This window comes from Mustela nivalis (genome assembly GCF_964662115.1).
Source record: "Mustela nivalis genome assembly, chromosome: 10".
NCBI lineage: Eukaryota > Metazoa > Chordata > Mammalia > Carnivora > Mustelidae > Mustela > Mustela nivalis.
This window is the reverse complement of record NC_139029.1, coordinates 40,696,300-40,718,453: the sequence shown is the minus strand read 5'-3', so window position 1 is coordinate 40,718,453 and position 22,154 is coordinate 40,696,300. Positions and strand designations below refer to the sequence as shown.

The window sequence follows — 22,154 nt, the reverse complement described above, 5'->3', positions numbered from 1 at the left end:
GCATGGAGTCTTCTCAAGATTCTCTCTCCCTCTGCCCCTCCCGCTTGTGCTCTGTCTCTAAAATAAATAAATCAATCTTTGAAAGAAATCAGTCATCATATTCACATAATGGGATGCAATGCAATCATTAGATGATGTGGAGCTACATTTACTGACCTGAAAAGAGGTTCATATTATACTGTATCATGCATGATACTGTTATACAAGCCAGTTATAAAACAAACTGTGAGCATGGTCCCACTTTTGCTTAAAAACAGATATTCATATGAAAAAACATCTATAAATACATAGACACCACTGTATTAATAGTAGTTATGGTGGTGCCCAGACTCTAAGGTGACCCCTGTGATGCCTGCCTCCTGTGTTCATGCCTTTGGATGTGCCCTTGAATATGGGAAGGACCTGTGACTTGCGTCTAGCCAAGATAATCTGGCAAAGGAGATGGGATGTCATGCTTGTGGTTCTGTTATGCTAAGAAAGAAGACTCTATCTTGCTAGCAGACTCACTCTCTCTCCTGCTGGCCTTGAATAAGCCTCACCAAAGGTGACCCAGCTGGCACCCTAATCTTGGACTTAGGTTCCAGAACTGTGAGAAGTAAGTTTCTGTTGTTTATAAGCTATTCAGTCTGTGGTATTTTGTTACAGCAGCCCAAATGGACTAAGATAGCAGTAAGTTATTAAAGCACAGCATGCCCATATTATTAAATAGTTAAAACAAGACTGGAAGGTAAAAGTTTTTTTGGTTTTTTGAATATTTTATTTATTTATTTGACAGAGATCACAAGTAGGCTGAGAGGCAGGCAGAGAGGGGGGAAGCAGGCTCCCTGTTGAGGAGAGCGCCGGATGCAGGGCTCAATCCTAGGACCCCGAGAACATGATCTGAGCTGAATGCAGAGGCCCAACCCACTGAACCACCCAGGCACTGCAAAAGCTAAAAGTTTTTATTGTATGTCTTCGAACTTAAGGATAGACCCTAAAAAGACTGAGATTCAATGGCTATTCCATCTTTGCTTCTAACAAAATTTTCTTATTACTGGGGAAAAAAAATGTGTGAAGCTTTGAAAATGAAGGGATTTATAGTCCAAAAAATTTAGTTCCCATGTAGATATATATCATTAAAGAGCAGGGTAGAAAAAAAGCTAGCAAACAGAGTGCTGGGCTTGATTTATAGTTGTACTTGATTGTAGTATTTTAAGAAAGGACTCTCAGTCATTGAAAAGTGAGTTTAGGGGCACCTGGGTGGCTCAGTCAGTTAAATGTCTGATTCTCCACTTCGACTCAGTTCATGATCTCAGGGTTGGGAAATCGAGCCTCACGGAGAGCTCCGACGCTGGTCATGGAGCCTGCTTAAGGATTCTCTCTCTCTCCCTCTCCCTCTGCCTTCCCCTCATTCCCCCTCTCTTTAAAAAAAAAAAAAAAAAAAAAAAAGGTTGTTTAGGAAAGTCTGCTACTTCTGTAATTATCGGTGCTTATTGCTCACTTGTCTTCCATGGACTCACTGGATCTTTGAACAACTTCTGAGGATGAGAGAGCTCAAAGAACTTGCTCGCAATCACAGAGCTGAAGAGTCGAGCTACATCTGAAAGCAGCTAAAGCCCATTACTCCCAAGCACTATGGCTTCTGATTTGTTACGGGAAGGATACAAAGATTGAACAGCTCAGTTTGTTGTTAAGAAGGCTCCATGCCCCAAGTGGGGCTTGAACTCACAGCCCTGAGATCAAGACCTGAGCTGAAATCAAGAGGAGGATGTTTAAACAAATGAGCCACCAGGTGCCCCAACAGCTCAGTTTTAACCAGGCCTTCACCAGTTCAATAGTATTTGATGAATCTAGATGCCTTCTCTGTTCCCCAAGCCCTTTTGCAGAGTTTCAAGACAAGTCTCACATGTTCAAGCAAAATTAATGTTTAATATATGTACTGGGGAGAAATCAATGACTTACTAAGCACTTACTATGCTAAGGTGCTTTATGTATCTCATTTAATGCCCACAACAGCTCCATGGATAGATATTATTCTCACCATTTTCTAGATGAGACAAGTGGACTCAGAGAGGGTATATACCTAATAAGTGGCAGGGCTGTGGTCTGAGCCCAGTTTGGGTGTCTCCAAAGGCTATGCTCTTTCTATGGTATCTTGGGGATACAAGATGCTGAGGCCTTCTATATCATGTTGCCCATAAAGGGGCAGGGTTGAGAACTCAAGTTGATGCAGGGCAGAATAAAGGAATGAAAGCTAATGTGTCATGTTAAGATTAATCAAAGTTGGCTTCCTAGAGATATGCTGTATGAGTTGTTTTAAAGGAGAGGAGGGAGGGGCAGAATTCATAGACAAAGACACCTAGGCAGGAGGAAAAGAGTATGAAAAATGTATATTAAATCTAAAAATCTTTAATCATCATTACCAAACTCTTAGAATATAAACAAATGAAATACTTGTAAGGAAATTTTACTTCGTCAGCAGTAAGTAAACCTCTCAACACTGTGCACATGCCAAAAGAACTAGCAATTCTCTTTAAGATGCTAGTTCAAACTAGGACAGGTTATTAATGCTTTAACATAGCTGATCTCCAACAAATGGGCATTTGTTGGCTGATGTAAACGGAGCTGGCTATTTCCAGTGGTGGCTTTCACTGGGTAAGTCCATATTTCAACGCCACTCCCAGCTGCCAACAAGTATCAGTTTCAGCAGAAATTACCTTGCTCCAGGATAAAATCCCTTCAGGTCTGGGATGGGGTACCTACTATGGGAAGAGCTCACGGCCAGATATACAGGGAATAAGGTTTTTTGAAATTATTTAATAGCTTTCCATAAGCTTATTATCTTTCATAACAAACAGTAATAAAAAAAAGGAGAATTTTTTTTAAAATATCACCTTATCATCTGCCTGGGAGTATCAGAATATAATCCTAAAATAACTATTTTCTAAAAGTTCTTTTTATTTTTAAAAGCTTAACTCTAGCTTAAGCTTCAGTTTTTCTTCCTATACCACATTAGAGTGGCAACTCATAAAGTGAAAATTTATAGTTATTGTTCTGCCTCATTTTGAGGGGAAAAAAAGCAACTATATGTACTTCAGGAACTTTCTACCACATTACCATCCTGCCCACACAAGATGTCCTTACTACTGTCTCTTCCTTCCTGAATCTCTAGTTGATTCCTTACTCAGCGCCACTCAACATTTTCTCGTGTCTCCAAGCTCTAAACTCTATTCCAAGAGCTCTGCCAACCTCCCTTCTACCTCAAAATACCCCTGAATATGCCCAGAGAAAGAAGTATCATCCCTCCTTGCTACTTGCTAAAGCCCCCCCTGTGCTCCTGACATCATCCACTCCTCCAGGACCTCCCTCAATAATATATCAGTAACAAAACTCTCTCATCTTTAAGAGACTTCCTTCTCCTACATAGCTACTAGGTCCCATCAACTTTACCCTGAATACCCTGGTAACTACAATGTAACAGCATCTTCTTTTACTACTGCCAACATTCAGGTTATCCTTTCTGCTCACTCAGATGGTGGCAATATCCATCCTCCCAACTGCTCCCTCTGTATCTAATTTCTCCCTTTCCAATTCATCAGTTCTAATGCACCAACTTCATCCTCTAAAACACAGTCCTGACTTTCACTTTGCCACTTACAAAGCTTTAATTGGATTGATTATATATCAAATCACTTTCAAAGTTCATAGCATGATATTTTAAGCTTTCCAAAAAGGTGGTCCCAATACATCCTATTTTTTAACTGCCCCAGGCATGCAATCCAACAAGAGAAATGAACATAAAATACAACACACAAATGTAACCTACTGAATACTTACTAAGCATCATTCATTCATTTTAGTTATTTATTTCACTGAAAGCCTACCATGTATCAGGTGCTACTGTGGGCAAGGGGAATGCAGCAGTGAACCTAACAGGCAAAAAGCTCTGTCTTCATGCAGTTTACAATTCAAGTGGAAGAGAACGACAAAAAGGAAACAAGTAAAATATAATAGAGTAGATCAGATGGCAGGAAGTGCTATAAAGAAAAATAAGGCAGCAAGGGATAATAGGGAGTAGTTAACAGGGCTGTGATTTAAAAGCATTAAGGCTAGGGCGCCTGGGTGGCTCAGTCAGTTAAGCATCTCGTCTTTGGCTCAGGCCATGATCCCAGGATCCTGGGATCAAGCCCCACACTGGGCTCCTTGCTCAGCGAGGAGCCTGCTTCTCCCTATCCCTCTGCCTGCTGCCCCTCCACTTGTGCTCTATCTATCAAATAATTAAGTAAAATATTTTTTAATTAAACAAATAAAATAAAAGCATCAAGGTTAAGGAAGGGCTCACTGAGAAGGTGACATCTGGGCGAAGATCCAAAGGAAATAAGAGAACAAGCCATGAGAATATTAAGGGAAGACACTTGCAGGCAGAGCAAATATAGTAGAAAGCCCCTAAACTGGGAACACCCCATGTTTCAGCTATGGCAAAGAGGCCAGGGTGACTGGAACAAAGTAAGGGAGAGTAGTAAAACAGAAAAGTGGGGCCAGATCACATAATGCCAATATAAGAACTCTGGCTTTTACTGAGTGAGCTAAAAGCTTTTGGATGGCTTTGAGCAGAGGAGAGTCACAGTCTGACTTAAGTTTCTAGATAGACAGATAGACAGACAGTAACTCCAGCTGGTGCATGGAGAAGAACCTGTAGGGGGCAAGGTTAGATACAGGGAGACCAGGCAAAAAAATGATGGAGGCTTAGACCAAGGTGGTAGTAGTAGAGGAAAACAGAATTTGGCTGATGGATTAGACTGTGAAAAGAGGAGTTGATGAGGACAAGGTTTTTGTACCAAGAAACTAGTAGGACGCAGAACCGATTTATGGAGATGGGGAAGATGATGGGAGGAATATATAATTAAAGGGGAGTAGGAGCAAATCAGGAATTCAGTTTTATACATATTAGCTTCAGGATACCTGTCAAGTATCCAAGTAAACTTGTCAGTTAAGCAGTTGGTTATACATCTGGAGTTCAGTGGCTGAGTCCATGCTGAAGATACCCAGGAGTCAGCAGTGTAGGGATGGCTTTAAATCCCTAGAGGGATTTAGAGGGGATCCCCAGGGAGTGAATGGAGATAGAACTGAGCCTTGGAGCATGCCAACACTAAGAAATCTGGAGATGAGGAGTAAACAGTAAGGGAGGCCAGGAAGGAACGTCCAGTGGGTAAGAGGAAAGACTAGAAGCCTAATATGAAGGCTGAGAATGAGCCACCGAATTTAGCATCATGGTGGTCACTGGGGATGTTGACAAGACAGTTTTGGAACAGGGATGCAGATCAAAGCTGCCTGGAGCGAGTTCAAGAAAGGCTGGGATGAGAGGAAGTGGAGTCTGAGTATAGACAGGACGTCTGAGGCCCTGTAACCATGTCCTGGAAGCATGTGCTTTACAGGATACTTGAGAGAGAATTCTCTTAATCTTGGCATCAACCCTATGAAATAGATACCATTTATTATTCCCATCTCCAGTTCAGAAAACTGAGGCTGAGGGAAGTTAAATAATTTGTTCAAAGCCAGAATCGGTGAATGGCAAGGCCAGAACCCCAACCCAAGTTTGTCTAATCCTAAAGACTAAAATTGGCAACTCTATCATGGAGCTTCCCAATCTTTGGGAGGAGACAGCTGTAACACTAGTTTCTTTAACAAGGTCCTACACCTCTGAGCCAGCCCTTTTAGGAAAATACCAAAACAGACCCCCATCTTCCCTTGCGTACATCAGGGCTTCTATAAATGAAGGTGTCACTGCACTGACCTGAGTTAGGAAGCACTGACCCTTTGCCATTCTTCACATCCACCACCCAGGTGGCTTCTTTACCCTCAGGGCCATCCTTCACCTTGAAGGCAAAAATACCACCGATTTTCTTCACAAACTGTTCCCCTTCCTGGAAAGGAAAAACAAAACAAAACAAAAAACACTGGAATTATATTGTGTTTGTTTCTCTGGCTTTTTCTCTAAAGTTAATGTTTAAACAGACACATGATGTGGGCAGCAGGGCCAGCAGCAGTCCCTAAGCTCCCTCACGATCTTTTACCCAGAAAAATCTGAACCGCAAGAGGTGACAACTCCCTCGTCTGCCAAATCTTTTGTTAAATTCAGCTTTCCGGATACAACTGGTGGAAGAAAAGGAAGAATGCGGGTTGCACAGCAGTAGGTTCTGTAAGTAGTTTCCCTTATATGAGCAATTTCTTAAAGATTCACTCTGGACTGTCTAAATGTGGGAACCCCCCATTCTTTCTTTTTTAAAGCAGGTAAATTATTTTACATGTGTTTCTGGTTTCCCACAATCAAAACAAAGATAAGGAGTTCTGAGAGCCGTCTTTTATTCTGAGGGGGGTGAGGGAGCTGACAACGTTTTTTCTGGATTAGTATAAAGAATTATACAAGTAATACACCAACACCAACCACCAATTGCTTTTGAATCTTAAGGGAATGAAACTGAAAAGATAACTTCAGATCCATATTTCTGTAGGCTGGTTTCCTTTCTCCCTCCCTCTTCTCTTCATTCCTACTTTTTCTTTCATCGCTCCTTACAGAAATACTTATTGATCACAACAATGATTGGCACCAGACACTGATCTAGGTACTGAGAATACAGAAGTGGGAATTAGAAGGGTAAATGATCAATATGATCACTACAATCATTACGACAACACTGGGATAACTGGAAGCACAGGGGACTAACGATGACAACAAGCTCACGTATGTTTCCTTTTTTGTTTGTTTGTTTTTTTAGATTTTATTTATTTTTTGACAGAGAGAGATCACAAGTAGGCAGAGAGGCAGGCAGAGAGAGAGAGAGAGAGAGAGAGAGAGAAGACTCCCTGCTGAGCAGAGATTTTTTTTCCCCCAGGATCCTGAGATAACGACCAGAGCCAAAGCTGAACCCACTGAGCCACCCAGGCACCCCTCACATTATGTTTCTTAAAAAATAAATTGAAAATGGTAATTCTACTGAAATTACTTTCTTTTTTTTTTTTTTAAGATTTTATTTATTTATTTGACAGACAAGAGATCACAAGTAGGCAGAGAGGCAGGCAGAGACGGAGGAAGAAGCAGGATCCCTGCTGAGCAGAGCACCCAATGTGGGGCTCAATCCCAGGACTCTGGGATCATGATCTGAGCCGAAGGCAGAGGCTTTAACCCACTGAGACACCCAGGCACCCCTGCAATTACTTTTCTTTAAAGAAACACATTTTTAGGGTGCCTGGGTGGCTCAATCAGTTAAGCAGCCAATTCTTGATTTCAGCTCAGGTCATGATCTCAGGATTGCGAGATGGAGCCCCATATCGGGCTCCGTGCTGGGCATGGAGCCTGCTTAAGATTCTCCCTCCCTCTCCCTCTGCTCCTCCCCTTGTCCCCTCTAAAATAAATAAGTAAATCTTGAAAGAAAACACACACACATTTTCTGTGGAAAAAATAGGGTATGTTGATAAGCAAAAAGAAAATACAAATCATTCATGATTTTATTACTCAGAGAAAATAATATATTGATATAAATCCCCTCCATCTTTTTACTCTGCATGTTTTCATAAATGGGATCATATTTATTACATACATGTTTTATAATCCGCTTCTATGTTTCCTATCACTATCCTAATTTCTGTGTCATTAAATATTCTTCTACATAATTTTAAATAACATACAGTCTTCATTTGTGTAAATGAACTATACTTCATCTAACCAATACTCTTGCTTGATATTTTTTTTTTTAAGATTTTATTTACTTATTTGACAGAGAGATCCCAAATAGGCAGAGAGGCAGGCAGACAGAGAGGGAAGCAGGCTCTCCACAGAGCAGAGAACCCGATGTGGGACTCGATTGCAGGACCCTGAGACCATGACCTGAGCTGAAGGCAGAGGCTTAACCCACTGAGCCACCCAGGCACCCCTCTTGATTGGTATTTAGATTCTTACTTCTGGGACTTGTAATAATGCTAAGAATAATATTCTTACATCTAAATATTTTTACATAGCCTCATTAATTGAAGCTTAAATTCCTAGAATTAAACACTACTAATTAATAACACTGCATCTGAAATCAACATTGGTTTGAATTCATGCTCTGCCATGTCCTTCATAACCCAGAGCAAGTTACTAACCCTCTCTGAACCTCAGTTTTCTTCTTATCTGTGAAACTGAGAAGACAATAGCTATTGTCATAGAATTGTATGGTATTTAAAGACCCACAAAGCACAGCGTAACTTCTCAATGTTAGCATTTTGTTGTTGTTACTGTTTTTATTTTACTGTATGATCTGTGTGCTATTCCTATGCCAATGTTATAGCTTTATAATGTACTTTATACTTTGGTAAAATAAATCCCCGTTATAATTCCTTTCTTCCAAATATTTTTAGACTTGTTTTGGACATTTTTTCATACACGTACATTATAATAATTTAGTTAGTTCTTCTCCCCACCAAAATGCTGTTGGATTTACATGGGGTTACATAAATCTGTTAGATCAGTTTGGGGGAGAACGTATTTACAATATTAAGTCCTCCCATCCATGAATATGGTATATCTTCAAGTTTTTTTTGATGTCTGTTGGCAATATTTTGTCAATTTTTTCCCATACAGGCTTTTGCACATTTCTTACCAAGTTTATTCTTAGGTGTTTATATTTTATATGGCTCTTAATATTTTTATTCCATTTCATGAGTGGGTTATTGCAAATATATAAAAAACATATTAATCTTAGAATGTTTATTTTAGAACTATCTTTTATAATTTCTAATGATTTTTATTCCCACCTTCTTTATTTCAGCCTTACATTCCTGCAATTAGACACAAGATTTTTGCTTTTAGTATAATATCCATTTATTTTTTTAACTTATTTTATTTAAATTCAATTACTTAACATATCATTAGTTAATAATTAGTTTAGTTAACATATCAATTTCAGATGCAGAGTTCAGTTATTCATCCATTAGATATAATACCCAGTGCTCATTATATCACATGCCCTCCTTAATGCCCATCACCCAGTCACGCCATGCCTCCACCCACCTCCCCTCAAGCAACCCTCAGTTTGTTTCCGAAGAGTTAAGAGCTTCCTATGGTTTGTCTAATATTCATTCTTTTTAAAAAGATTTAACTGTTTGATATGTTTAGGCACTATGTTATAAGTACCTGAAATACTCAAATAAGTATTATCCTCGAGAAACTTGCATAGACTGATTATCAGATACCAACCTCTGTTTCTATGTGAGGACAGAGCCTGGCTTAAGCTCATTCTTTCTTTTTGTTGTGTTTTGTATTTTAGTATATTCAAAGTTGTGCAACGACCACCACTATCTAATTTTAGAATGTTCTTATCACCCCTAAAAGAAACTCACAGCCACTGGTAGTCATCCCCCTTCTCCTCTCCTGCTAGCCTCTGGCAACCACCAATCTACTTTCTATCTCTGTGGATCTGCTTATTCTGGACATATTATATAAGTGGAATCACACAATACAAGGTCTTTTGTGATTTTACTTAGCATCTTTCAATTAACCAAATGTTTTTAAGGTTCACCCAATCCACGCTGAAATATGTATCAGTAATTCATTCCTTTTTCATGACCAAATAACACTCCATTCTGTGGATGTGGCATATTTCATTTAGTCATTCATCAGTTGCTGGCTGCTTTCCTTTTTAGCTATTATGAATAATACTCCATGGACATTTGTATACAAGTTTTTTACATGAACACAGGCTCCAATTTTTCTTAGGTATATATTTAGAAGTGAAATTTTCTGGGTCATAAGGTAATGTTTAACTTTATGAGAAACTACCAAACTATTTTCTAAAGTAGCTGCACCATGTTACAGTCCTACCAGCAATGAATGAAGGTTCCAATTTTTCTACACCCCACAGACTTTTGTCTTTTTATTTAATTTTCTATTTAATATTTTTAAATTTATTTAATTCTTTTTTAGTGACCTCTCCATCCAGTATGGGGCTCAAACTAATGACCCTGAGATCAACAGTCACATGCTCTTCTGACTGAACCAGCCAGGCACCCAGGCTTTTGTCTTTTTAATGTTAGTCACCCTAATGGATGTGTCAATCTTTTTCATATACTATATAACATACCTGAACCCACTCAGAAACAAGAAGCTATTCTAAAGCTATTCTAAAAATATTTACTCTAGGCCTACTTATCTCAACAATCACGGGGGCATTTCTTACATGTGGGTGTCCTGGAATTAACTCTCAATATTTTCCAGTTAAACCTAGAAAGCTAAACTTCTTGTGAGACTTTTTTTTTTTTTTAAGATTTTATTTATTCATTTCTCAGAGAGGGAGAGAGAATGCACAAAATGGGGGAGAGGCAGGCAGAGGGAAAGCAGGCTCCCTCCTGAGCAAGAAGCCTGATGTGGGACTCAATCCCAGGACCCTGGGTTCATAACCTGAGCTGAAGTCAGACACTTAAGGACTGAGCTACCCAGGTGCCCCTCTTGTCAGATTTTTAAAGAGAAATTCTCTTATTTTGGCTTCCCTTAAAATATCTCACTCAAATTATTATAAGTTAGCTTTAGGAGAAATTATTAATGACAATAATAATCTTTTTAGGGCCATAAAGTTTTCAAATCTTTTTATATACATTATTTCTTTAATCTCCATAAAACCTTGTAAATAGTTGGGCAGGTACTAATATTAGCTCACTGAGCAGAAAAAACAAGTGAGGCTCATAAAGGTTAAGAACCCTCTTTGGGCTATTCTTTATCCTGTTTCCAAGTAACCCATCTAATATAACCCATCTAACAATAACATAAGCCATCTAACAGTTCCAGGTGTGAATTTCTTAAATGTGATTCCCAAGAGCCTACAGGAGGGAGGATTTTACACATCATTCAGGAGTCTTCATAATCTGAGGGGTATGTATCTGTTCCTATCCTCCCACTTTTTTCATCCTCCTCAGGCTTTATGTTCCAACAATACCGATCATCTTGAATTCCATAAACATATGTGTCTCCACGCCCTCACTTATGCCCTGTCCCAGCTCACTCACCTCCTCCTACTCACATTCCCACCCCAACTGCATCAAGTCCTCACTCACTTTCTAATTCTCCTGGGAAGGCTTTTCTACCTGTACTGGACAATTTCATAGCCCTCTGCCCATGCATCCATGTTTCTTATTAAAACAGTATTTTTATTTCCTGGGGATATCTCTCCCTGTCTATCTTCCCACTGAACTGTGTTCCCTGAAGGGCAGGGACATACAGTTAATAAACAGTACAACCAAAACTCAGTCCCAATTTGGTTTAACTTCAAATTCAGTGCTTATGTTGTTTGACCATACCACACTGCAACGTAGATTACATTAATACTTCCAATTTAAGCCCATGAAAACAGTGTATTTTCATAAATGAATTTTAAGTTCAAGTGTTCTCCACATTCCTTGACATCTTTTATTCCTCAAGTTTCTTTGAAGATAATCTAGAAGAGTAGGTTAATAATCCTGGTGTGGTGGGCCATCCAAAAGCCAGGTTCCTTTGAGGCCAGCAGCTCATGAATGACTATTTCTAGGTGTATCCATGCCATCTGCATGCATAATGCCTCAGAAACAGACACCAACAAGTCAGAGCAGGAAAACTCCAGCAAACATTCAGAAATTCTACTTGGCATACTTATGGAGAAATTCCTCCCACCTCCTTAAAACCGATGTAGATTAATTTTACACTTGCTGTTACTTTTAAGATCTGATCCTCTTATAGTATTTTTCATTGAAGAAGTGAGACATGGTAAGGAAATGGACAGGGAGAGAGTTAAAACAGGAAAGAAAATACACATTTGTTACGAAACTAAAGATCATTAATACTAAGAAAGTTCTAAGTGCCTCCTTGAGTGAAAAAAAAAGTATTTCTTTCTGAGTAGGCAAAAGGTCAAGGAGTAGGTTCTGTCTCAAACTTAACTGGAACAAAAAGTTAAGGCAGAATTCAAAGAAGGGCAATGGGTATTGCTAACAGACAAAAGTGGAAATAAAATCTCTGGCCAGATTTCCTTTGCTAATGTAGAAAATGCATGAATTGACAAAAGATTTCAAGACTTTCACTTTCTAGTCTTCACAAACATTTAGGAACCTTACAGTCGTGGGAAGGAAACAAGCGGACAAGGTCCCCACCAAGTGAGGTTACAGAGGGAGGAGAAAAGAATTAAAACAGGAGCTGGAGGAATGAATTGCAAAGCTAAAAGAAGACTGTGAAATAAAAACAGCACTGCTTTGTTAATCTGAATAATGAAGTAGTCCATGATTGACATATAACTTACCAGATACTCTCTAATTTTTCTAATTTTTTTTATTTTATTTTTTTGGACAGAATAAAGTTGGGAAAAAAACAGGACAACTTGGCAGAAGCAATTATCCTATGGGTTGCTCTGCAGGCAAATATTGGTGGCGAGAAAAAAAAAATCAAGCCGAGCCCTGATAGAGTCCAACTTCAGTTCAGTGGACATGTATAAATAAGTAATTAAACAATAACAAGAGCGGCATCTGACTGGCTCAGTCAAGAGACCATGTGACTCTTGATCTCAGGGACAACTGTTTAAGCCCCATGTTGGGGGTAGAGATTATTTAAAACAAAAGCCCAATAATGAGAGGTTTTTTTCTCCTATTAGATTGGCAAAGATTTTTACTTTTTAAATTTTTTTAATAGATTTTTATTTATTTGATGGAGAGAGAGAGCACATCAGGGGGAGCAGCAGGGGGAAAAGCAGGCTCTCTGCTGAGCAGGGAGTCCGAAGCAGGGCTCGATCTCAGGACCCTGGGATCACGACCAGAGCCTAACACAGATGCTTAAACAACTGAGCCACCCTGGCACCCCAGACATTGGCAAAGATTTTTTTTTTTTAAGATTTTATTTATTTATTTGACAGAGATCACAAGTAGGCAGAGAAGTAGGCAGAGAGAGTGAGAGGGAAGCAGGCTCCCTGCTGAGCAGAGAGCCCAATGCCGGAATCAATCCCAGGACCCTGAGATCATGACCTGAGCAGAAGGCAGCAGCTTAACCCACTGAGCCACTCAGGTGCCCCTTGGCAAAGATTTTTAAAAGACCAGCCAATACACAGAAGGTATAAGGAAAAAACAATCACTCCTATGAATTGTTATTAAGTCTGTAAACTAGTACCCTCTTTTGGTGGAAGCTTGGCAATACATACCAAAGTACAAAATACATGTATCCAACAACTCAATAATTTCCCTTTATTTATGCTATGATGATCATGGCATTAAGTACTTAAAGATGAGTAAAAAAGAACATTTACTATACCACTATTCAACTTGCAAAATTTAAATACAGGCAATGTTCATTATAGGAGGCTAGTATAGATGACACATAAATCAAAGTGTACTAGGTGGTCATTAAAAGCAATGGTAAAGGGACACGTGGGTGGCTCAGTCAGTTAAGCTGCTGCCTTCAGCTCAGGTCATGATCCCAGGGTCTTGGGATCAAGTCCCACATCTGGCTCCTTGCTTGGCAGGGAGCCTGCTTCTCTCTCCACCTCTGCCTGCCACTCTGCCTGCTTGAGTGTGCTCACTTGCCTTCTCTTTCTCTGACAAATAAATAAATAAATAAATAAATAAAATCTTTTAAATAAAATAAAAGTGATGGTAAGGATTTATATTTATGTGGATGGAACACTGTCAAGAGAAAAAAGCAGGTTCTAAAACCCCCATGGTATAAACCCCCATGTAGGTGTATCCCTACAAGATGGTGACAGGACAGGTCTGTAGCTCCCGGACCAGTGCCTGCCTGCCCAGAACCCGCAAACCTGTTCCTCTCTACCACAGGAAGGTCACTGATCATGAAAATCCTAGAAATACAGGGTTCTTTGTGAAGACACATCAGTTGCACTGTTTTCCACTCACAATGCAACCACTCACCTTAGATGTTAATAAATTCTTTATGCTACAATGAAGGAGTTATGTCATATGCACAATGTATGCCTTTCACACTGTAGCACAGATGAAATACACAGCTCGACTGTTCTGAATTCTTTTACTTCAGCCCACTTTGGTCAGCTTAATAGATGTATAATTGGAATTGTGTGATTGTGGTTATTACACAAAAAAGGGAAAAGGACTAGTCTTTCCTCTAGTTCAGATTGTCACAGCATTTTACCAAAGTTCTTTTCAGAACTCAAGTGTGGAGATTAGTACATCCCTGAAATGCACTCTTATCAGAATTACAGAGAAACTATAAAAGACACTCAGAAATCTAAAATAAACTCAATACTTGACAATATCATATAAATTTTTAACTTGTATCATTTCATGACAACACCAGAAATCTATATCTACTTTCTCTAGCCTCAAGGTCCTCTTGGCAGTATTTTGTATAAATCTCTCTTACCTCTTCAAGCTTCTTCTCAATCTCCTTGAAGACAAAATTTGCCTTAAATCCATCAGCCGCAGAGCTGGTTGGAACAGCCTCAATTTGATGAGTTCTAAAAGAACTGGGGGAAAGAATCAATTTCAATCCATGGAGTCATACAGATACTAGGTTTTTCAACATTTAAGAGTAGTAATTTCAAGGGACGCCTGGGTGGCTCAGTTGGTTAAGCAGCTGCCTTCGGCTCAGGTCATGATCCCAGTGTCTTGGGATGGAGTCCCACATTGGGCTCCTTGCTCAGCAGGGAGCCTGCTTCTCCCTCTGCCTCTGCCTGCCATTCTGTCTGCCTGTGCTCGCTCTCTCCCTCTCTCTCCCTCTGATAAATAAATTAAAAAAAAAAAAGAGTAGTAATTTCCAAAACACTCTAAGAACAGAGGTGTTGTATTTCTTACCCAGAGAAAATCATAATTAAGTCCACAAAACAATTCAGCTTTTCTTCCCATTTTCTTCAACAAACACTGAATGCTCACTAGGTGCAAGGCATTGTCCTTAAAAATACAGCAAACCAGGGACACCTGGGTGGCTCAGTGGGTTAAGCCCCTGCCTTCAGCTCAAGTCATGATCTCAGGGTCCTAAGATCGAGGCCCGCATTGAGCCCCACATCGGGCTCTCCGTTCAGGAGGGGGCCTGCTTCCCCCTCTCTCTCTGCCTACTTGTGATCTCTCTTTGTCAAATAAATAAATAAAATCTGAAAAAAATATATATATATATATCAAACCAAAGAAACTTACCCTCATGAAGCCTATATGCTAATTGGGGAGAGGGACAATGAAAAAGCAAAATAAATAAATAAATAAAGGATATAGGGGCACCTGGATGGCTCAGTTGGTCGAGTGTCTGACTCTTGGTTTCAACTCAGGTCATGATCTCATGGGTTTTGAGATCCAGCCCATGTCAGGCTCCCAGCTCATCGGGGAATATACTTGAAGATTCTCTCCCCCTGCCCTTCCCCCTACTCCTGTAGGCACTCTTACTCTCTTTCTCTCAAATAAATAAATCTTAAAAAAATAAAGAAAGAATACAGTTACTATGAAAAAATAATGGGGCATCTAGGTGCCTCAGTCAACTAAGCGCTCAGCTCTTGATTTTGGCTCAGGTTATGATCTCATGGGTTATGAGATCCAGCCCCCACATCAGGCTCCGCACTCAGAGCACAGCCTGCTTGCTCCCCCTCCCTCTGCTCCCTTCCAGTCAGCACACACCCTCCCCCCCCATTCTCTTTCTCTCCTTCTAAAACACCGTGAAGAAAATAAGGTAGGTTAAGAGGATACAAAGAGAGTATACGTGTATGTTGGGTATTCTATGTATTTTATTTAAATTAACATACAGCAGAGGCAGAGGTCAGTGATTGATCAGTTGTATGCATCATTACATCAGGTGCCCTCCTTAATGCCCATCATCCAGTTACCCCATCCTTCCACCCACTCTCCTCCAGCAACCCTCATCCTACAGGTAAGAGTATCCTATGGTTTGTCTCCCTCTGATTTCGTCTTATTTTCCCCTCCCTTTCCCTATGGAGTTTGATTTTAGATAGCCTGGTCAGATAGGCCTCTCTGAGGAGGTGATATTTAAATTAGGTCTTCAATCCCATAAATGAGCTAGCCATGTAAAAATTTAGGTGGGGAAGCCAGTCCTCAAGTTCTAGTATGAAAAACTTGAGGAAAAAACTAGCTTTGCAGTTAAAGGAACTATAAGAAAGGCCAGTATGACTGGTACAGAGCAGAGACGTAGAAGGATCTAAGGTCACAGAAACATGCAGAACAAAATAATAAGGAGCTTTAGAGATTATGGTTAGGAATCTGCGTTTTAAATATAATGAGAAGAACCGTACAGTGTAAGATACAGAATATCAAGATACAATTTATATGTTTTAAAAAAACAAATCTGGCTGCCAGCTAGAAAACTTAAAGGCTGCAAAAGAGGGCAGCAGGGAGACTGGGGAATGGCTATGGCAGCAGCCCAGGCAAGAGATAACATGATTAGAACAGTTGCAAGAAGAGGCTGGACTCAAGATTTACATTTTACCTGTGACACAGAGAGGAATTTAGCAAACATCTGCCTATTGGTTGTCTGATAGTTAGGGAACAACTATAGATAAATGACCTGATATAACAAAAGTGATAAGGGAACAGAAGACTGACTGATGAACCTTCCCCTACCCTCACCCCTACCCTTACCCCTCACTCCAGGGTGGGACATATGTGACATTCTTTAAAACCTTGCTAGAGGGAAAAACCTTGACAATGGCAAGGCCTCAAGGCCTCACATTAAAGTTCTTTTGAAACCTCCCTTTTTCCTTACCGCCTCCAAGCCGGTAGTATAACCTGCCATCCCTCACAACCCCATAGTATATAACCTGCCACCTCTCGAACAACAGCTATTTCCTCCACGGGTCCTGTCCCCGGGCTTTAATAAACCACCACTTTGCACCAAAGATGTCTCAAGAAATCCTTCTTGGTCATTGACTCCAGACTCCACCCCACTGAACCTCTTCACCCATTATTCTAAAACTTCATCAGAAGGAACATAGTCTTTATAGCTACAAAGACCTACGTTTGAATCCCAAGCTGCCTCCACTCACTAGCTATGTGATTCTGAATAAATTACTTCAGCTCTATGCACCTCTGGTGGGGAGGGAGGGAAAAAGGTAGAGAGGGCCAGTGACTTGGCATAATTAATTACCTGGGACAGGGGAGACACCTAGCAGAGCCCCTGGCCCATGGTAAAAAGCGACAGCATGACTGGTATGGGCTCCAAAGCCTCATGTGTTAGATACAGATAGATGAGGGGTCTGAGGAGGAGGAGGGTGTTAGGTAATTTCTCTGACAAACCACAGGCAGGCTGGTGGTAGCTGGCACCCAGATGGGGACAACACAGGAAGGATATATTTGAAGGAGTCAAGAGTACAGCGGTTTCTCGGTAAGTCTGTCTCTAATCTTTCTCCTTCCTTCTGTCTCTTTTTCTTATCTCCCCATCTGCCCCATCCATTTCTCCTTTCTCCTTCCTTTCCTTCCTTCTATCATTTCATAAATATCTAATGAGTGCCTGCTACATCCCAAGCATTGTTCAAGGTAGCGGGTATGTAAGGGTAAACACGTCAGACTTAAGCCCTGTTCTGAGTTGATATTCTTCTAGTGAAGGAGAAAAAGAAATAAATAGACAAAATTACTCCAAGTATTAGGAAGCAAACAAAAAGAGGAACCGACTTCAGGGAAAGCAGTCAAGGAATGAAATCTCAGAGCAACTGAATTTAAGCTAAGACCTTATTTAAACAAGAAAAAGAGCTGGCTATTCAGAGGAAACTGCAAAGATCCTGAGAGAGAAAGGAGCTTAATATGTTAAAAGAAAGTAAAGCAAAACCAGTCACTAGAACACAGTAAGTTGGGGGGAGAGTGATAGGAAATGAAATTGGAGAACTGGGCAGGGGCCAGATCATAGAGGCTAAAGTAGGGAATTTGGGAAGCTACTGAAACGATTAAGGAAGTGAAATACAGTTGACTCGGGCGCCTGGGTGGCTCAGTGGGTTAAGCCGCTGCCTTCGGCTCAGGTCATGATCTCAGGGTCCTGGGATCGAGTCCTGCATCGGGCTCTCTGCTCAGCGGGGAGCCTGCTTCCTCCTCTCTCTCTGCCTGCCTCTCCGCCTACTTGTGATCTCTCTCTGTCAAATAAATAAATAAAATCTTTAAAAAAAAATACTTAAAAAAAAAAAAAGAAATACAGTTGACTCTTGAACAACACGGTTCTTAACTGCATGGATCCACTTAGATGTGGATTTTCCCCATAAATATAGTACACTACTGTAGGTATATTTTCTCTTCCTTATGTTGTTCTTAGTATCACCTTCTTTTCTCTAACTCACCCTAAGAATACAATATATAACACATATAACATACAGTATGTGTTAACCAACTTTTCATGTTATCGGTAGGGCTTCCAACCAACAGTAGGCTCTTAGCAGTTAAATTTGTAGGGAGTCAACTGCTTCGGGGAATTTTCAATTGCACAATGGCTCAGCGCCCTTAACTCCCACAGTGTTCAAGGGTCAACTGTAGTTTGTTTAGTGTTTCTTAAAACAGCATAAAGAATGAACTGGCGAGAGGGGATGGGTAGATGTGAGAACAGAGGTGGGAATAATATTTAGGAGGCTGGAATAGTCCAGATAAAGAAGTGAGGGTGGTCTGGACTATAGTGGAGGTAGTCCACTAGTGGAAATGGAGAAAGGAAAGTAGATTCAAGTATATATATATTTTTAAAGATTTTATTTATTTATTTGACAGAGATCACAAGTAGGCAGAGAGAGAAAGGAGGGGAAGCAAGCTCCCTGCTGAGCAGAGAGCCTGATGCAGGGCTTGATCCCAGGACCCTGAGATTATGACCTGAACTGAAGGCAGAGGCTTAACCCACTGAGCCACCCAGGTGCCCCTCAAGTATATTTTACAGATAGAATCCATAGCCTTTGTTACTGAGAAATGAGGGGGAACTAAAGGTGAAGGGAAAGGACAAGGATAATTCGGGTGTTCCTGAATAACTGAGGGAATGGCAGTACCATGCAATGACCAAAGGAAGAACGTAGTGGGAATAGAGGGGATCAAAGTTCCACTTTAGGTACTTTAAGATGTCTGTGAGACAAGAAGGCAGTTGGATATGAGACTGGAGCTCAGAGAAGAGGCTGGGGCTGGACTAAAGGGGTAACCAAGTATATGATTCAAGTATTTAAACCCATGGGAACTGATAAGTTTGCCTTGAGGAAATTACAGAGAAAGAAGAGAAACCAGGACAACACCCTATGGAAGGAGGAAGCAGTAGCCAATGGATTCAAGTATTTAAACTCAAGGGAACTGATAAGTTTGCCTTGAGGAAATTAGAGAAAGGAGAGAGCCCAGGACAACACCCGGTGGAAGGAGGAAGCCCCAGCCAACAGATTCATGTATTTAAACTCAAGGGAACTGATAAGTTTGCCTTGAGGAAATTACAGAGAAAGAAGAGAGCCCAGGACAACACCCTATGGAAGGAGGAAGCAGCAGCCAATGATACAAAAGGAAAAACCAGAAGAGCGTGGTGTTGCGAAGCTGAGAAGGGAGAAAAAATCTGGGAGAGAGGAATAAACTGTATCAGTTGCTGTCAACAGTCAAATACCCTCCTGGATTTGGCAGCAAGGAGAGTACAGGTGACTTTGACAAAAACAATTTGAAGAAGTGAGGGAAGGTAGAAGTCAAATTATATTGAAAGAGTGAAGACGAAAGAGAAATAGAGACATTTTGAGCTGATGACATGAGAAAGACATGAATTTAGGGGGCCAAGGACAAATTTTGTTATAGCAACTTGAACAGACTCAATTTATGAGTCTCAGCAGGCCTCAATTTATCCAAGATACAGCTCAAAACCAAAAAGTTGTAGCAGGAAAAAAAAATACTGTTCAAAACTGATCTAAATTAAAGTTTAACTCTAAATTAAATGCAATTGGTCACAGCTCTTAAATACTACATCTCCTCATTTTCTCAGTTCCTACTACAGCTCTGAACATTTCTTATCCACACTGTTGCAACTGCCTCCTACGGATTCCTGGCCTCTGGTTTCTCCACCATTCAGTGCAAAGTTAATGCCAGACTGATCTGCTTAAAGGGCAATATTACCACATGATTTTTTGACAGAATTCATTCTGTGGGCTCCGGTCCAAACTCCCCAGTAGATGATTTGAAGGTTTCAAAACCATAATCCAATCTAGTTACAACTCTATCTCCTGTCACCAACACACTACTGACTCTGCCCATCCACCAAGGCACACACAAAATAATCTACTCCGTACCACACAGTACACCACTCACCCAACCCTGTACCTCAAATCTCTGTGCCTGAAGTACCCTTCCTTTACCTTTCTGCTAGGCAATCCAAGTCACCTGGTTTAAATTTACCTTCTTTGTAATAATTTTTCCTCTGGGTTTCTTCCCCCTCCCCCTGGGGTTTCAACAGCATTTTGAAGAAACTAGGTCTGCTTTCCCCACATACACAGAGGACCGTTCTTAAGGGCCTAAGCATGTAGCAGTTGCTCCATCAAAGCTAGTTAATTAGAAGCTAAGTAAATCAGATCATATGCAAAGGTTACTGGCAATATAATGACTTATAAGAAATATTATTTGGTCATTCAGATGAATAAAATGTATTTCTCAGATTTATTTGGTCTTCATTCACAGTTCTGAAAATGCTCCAAAGCCATAAAGGTGAAATGAGTATCTTGTTATAACTGAAGGTGACTTATGGACCCCACCATACATCACTACCTCCAGGGAGGGGAGAGGAACTGGAGACTGACCAACCAGCGGCCAATGGCTTGGTCAATCATAATTATGTACTGAAGCCACAAAAACAAAAAAACCCCAAGAGGACAGATTTTCAGAGAGCTTCCGCACTTAGGAAACCAGAACCCTCCCTCATACCACCAGGCTGGGCCCCAACCTCTCTTGTTTGGGACCTCACCCTAAGTATCTCTTCATCTTATTATTGATTTGTACCCTTTATCATGTCCTTTAATAAATTGGTAAAATATAAGTGTTTTTCTGAGTTCTGTGAGGCACTAGGAGTCGTCACTGGAATCTCCAACCTGTAGCCAGTTGGTCAGAAGCACTGGTAATAGTCTTGAGGTTTGTCACTCATGTGAAGTGGTGGGTGGGGGCCAGTCTTGTGGGACTGAACCCTTAACCTGTGGAACCCGATGCTATCTCTGGGTAGAAGGCGTCAGAACTGGGCTGAATTCAGACCCACAGGTGTCTGAGAATTCCTTGGTGTTTGGGGACAGTTAGTGGGAACTCCCATTCCCCATGATAGAACTGGATCTGGGAACCCTGAAAGAGTACCTTAAATTGACCTTGTGTAAAACAAAACCACAACCTTACTTTAAAATATTTGCACCATTAGATTCAGAATCATTTTCCCAACTTTGACCTTAGTAGTTATGTTGTATCATTAAGACTCTCAATAACACCTTCAGTATTTTCTTTTTTTTAATTTTTATTTATTTATTTATTTATTTTATTTATTTATTTGTCAGAGAGAAAGTGAGCGAGAGTGAGCATAGGCAGACAGAGTGGAAGGCAGAGTCAGAGGGAGAAGCAGGCTCCCTGCGGAGCAAGGAGCCCGATGTGGGACTCGATCCCAGGACGCTGGGATCATGACCTGAGCCGAAGGCAGTTGCTTAACCAACTGAGCCACCCAGGCGTCCCAACCTTCAGTATTTTCTTATTAGTCATTTGTACAGGTATCCCTGGCTTTTCAAAAGTTCATGTTACACCACTTTGCTTCTACAAAAGACCTACATTAGTATCTGTTTTTGCTAAACAAAAGAAATCCAAAGAGGATTTTGGTTTTTACAAAAAAAAAAAAAAAAAAGTAAGAAGAGGTAATAGGGCTCAATGTTAGTTTTGCAGGAGCCATTTTAGATGCAGTGTGTAGATGGAAAGTGGCACCTCCCCCAAGTTCTCTCCCCAAGAACTACACTCAGTAGGGAGCCACAGCTTTGAACTGTGCCTTTATCTCAATTTATTTTGTCCATCCATTAGCAAAATGTGCTTGAAGTATCAGAAAAGCACGAGAGAGGTTATTCCAGGGGTCTGGGAAACACTCAAGAATTTTTCCATTAAGTTAATGGTAACTGCTTCTTTGCTTTACACCATTTGGGCTTAAGAAAAATTTCATAGGGGGGCGCCTGGGTGGCTCAGCTGGTTAAAGCCTCTGCCTTCAGCCCAGGTCATGATCCCAGGGTCCT

At 40.6% G+C, this 22,154-nt stretch overlaps 1 protein-coding gene and 1 long non-coding RNA gene across 6 annotated transcripts in view; one reads left to right on the top strand and one right to left on the bottom strand.

The window, feature by feature from the left end:
* Positions 1-22,154, bottom strand: part of SCP2 (sterol carrier protein 2) — a 120,697-nt gene that overhangs the window by 4,561 nt on the left and 93,982 nt on the right. For all 5 annotated transcript variants that reach the window (XM_082688454.1, XM_082688455.1, XM_082688453.1 and 2 more), the window contains exons 11-12: positions 14,357-14,459; positions 5,774-5,903 (exon numbers count right to left, since the gene is read on the bottom strand). In XM_082688454.1, the coding sequence (XP_082544580.1) occupies positions 5,774-5,903; positions 14,357-14,459 (233 nt within the window). The remainder of the gene's footprint in view (positions 1-5,773; positions 5,904-14,356; positions 14,460-22,154) is intronic.
* On the top strand, positions 5,949-21,285 carry LOC309843152. Its single transcript, XR_014299971.1, has 3 exons — positions 5,949-6,178; positions 15,728-15,847; positions 20,587-21,285. It is a non-coding gene; the product is annotated as an uncharacterized lncRNA (long non-coding RNA).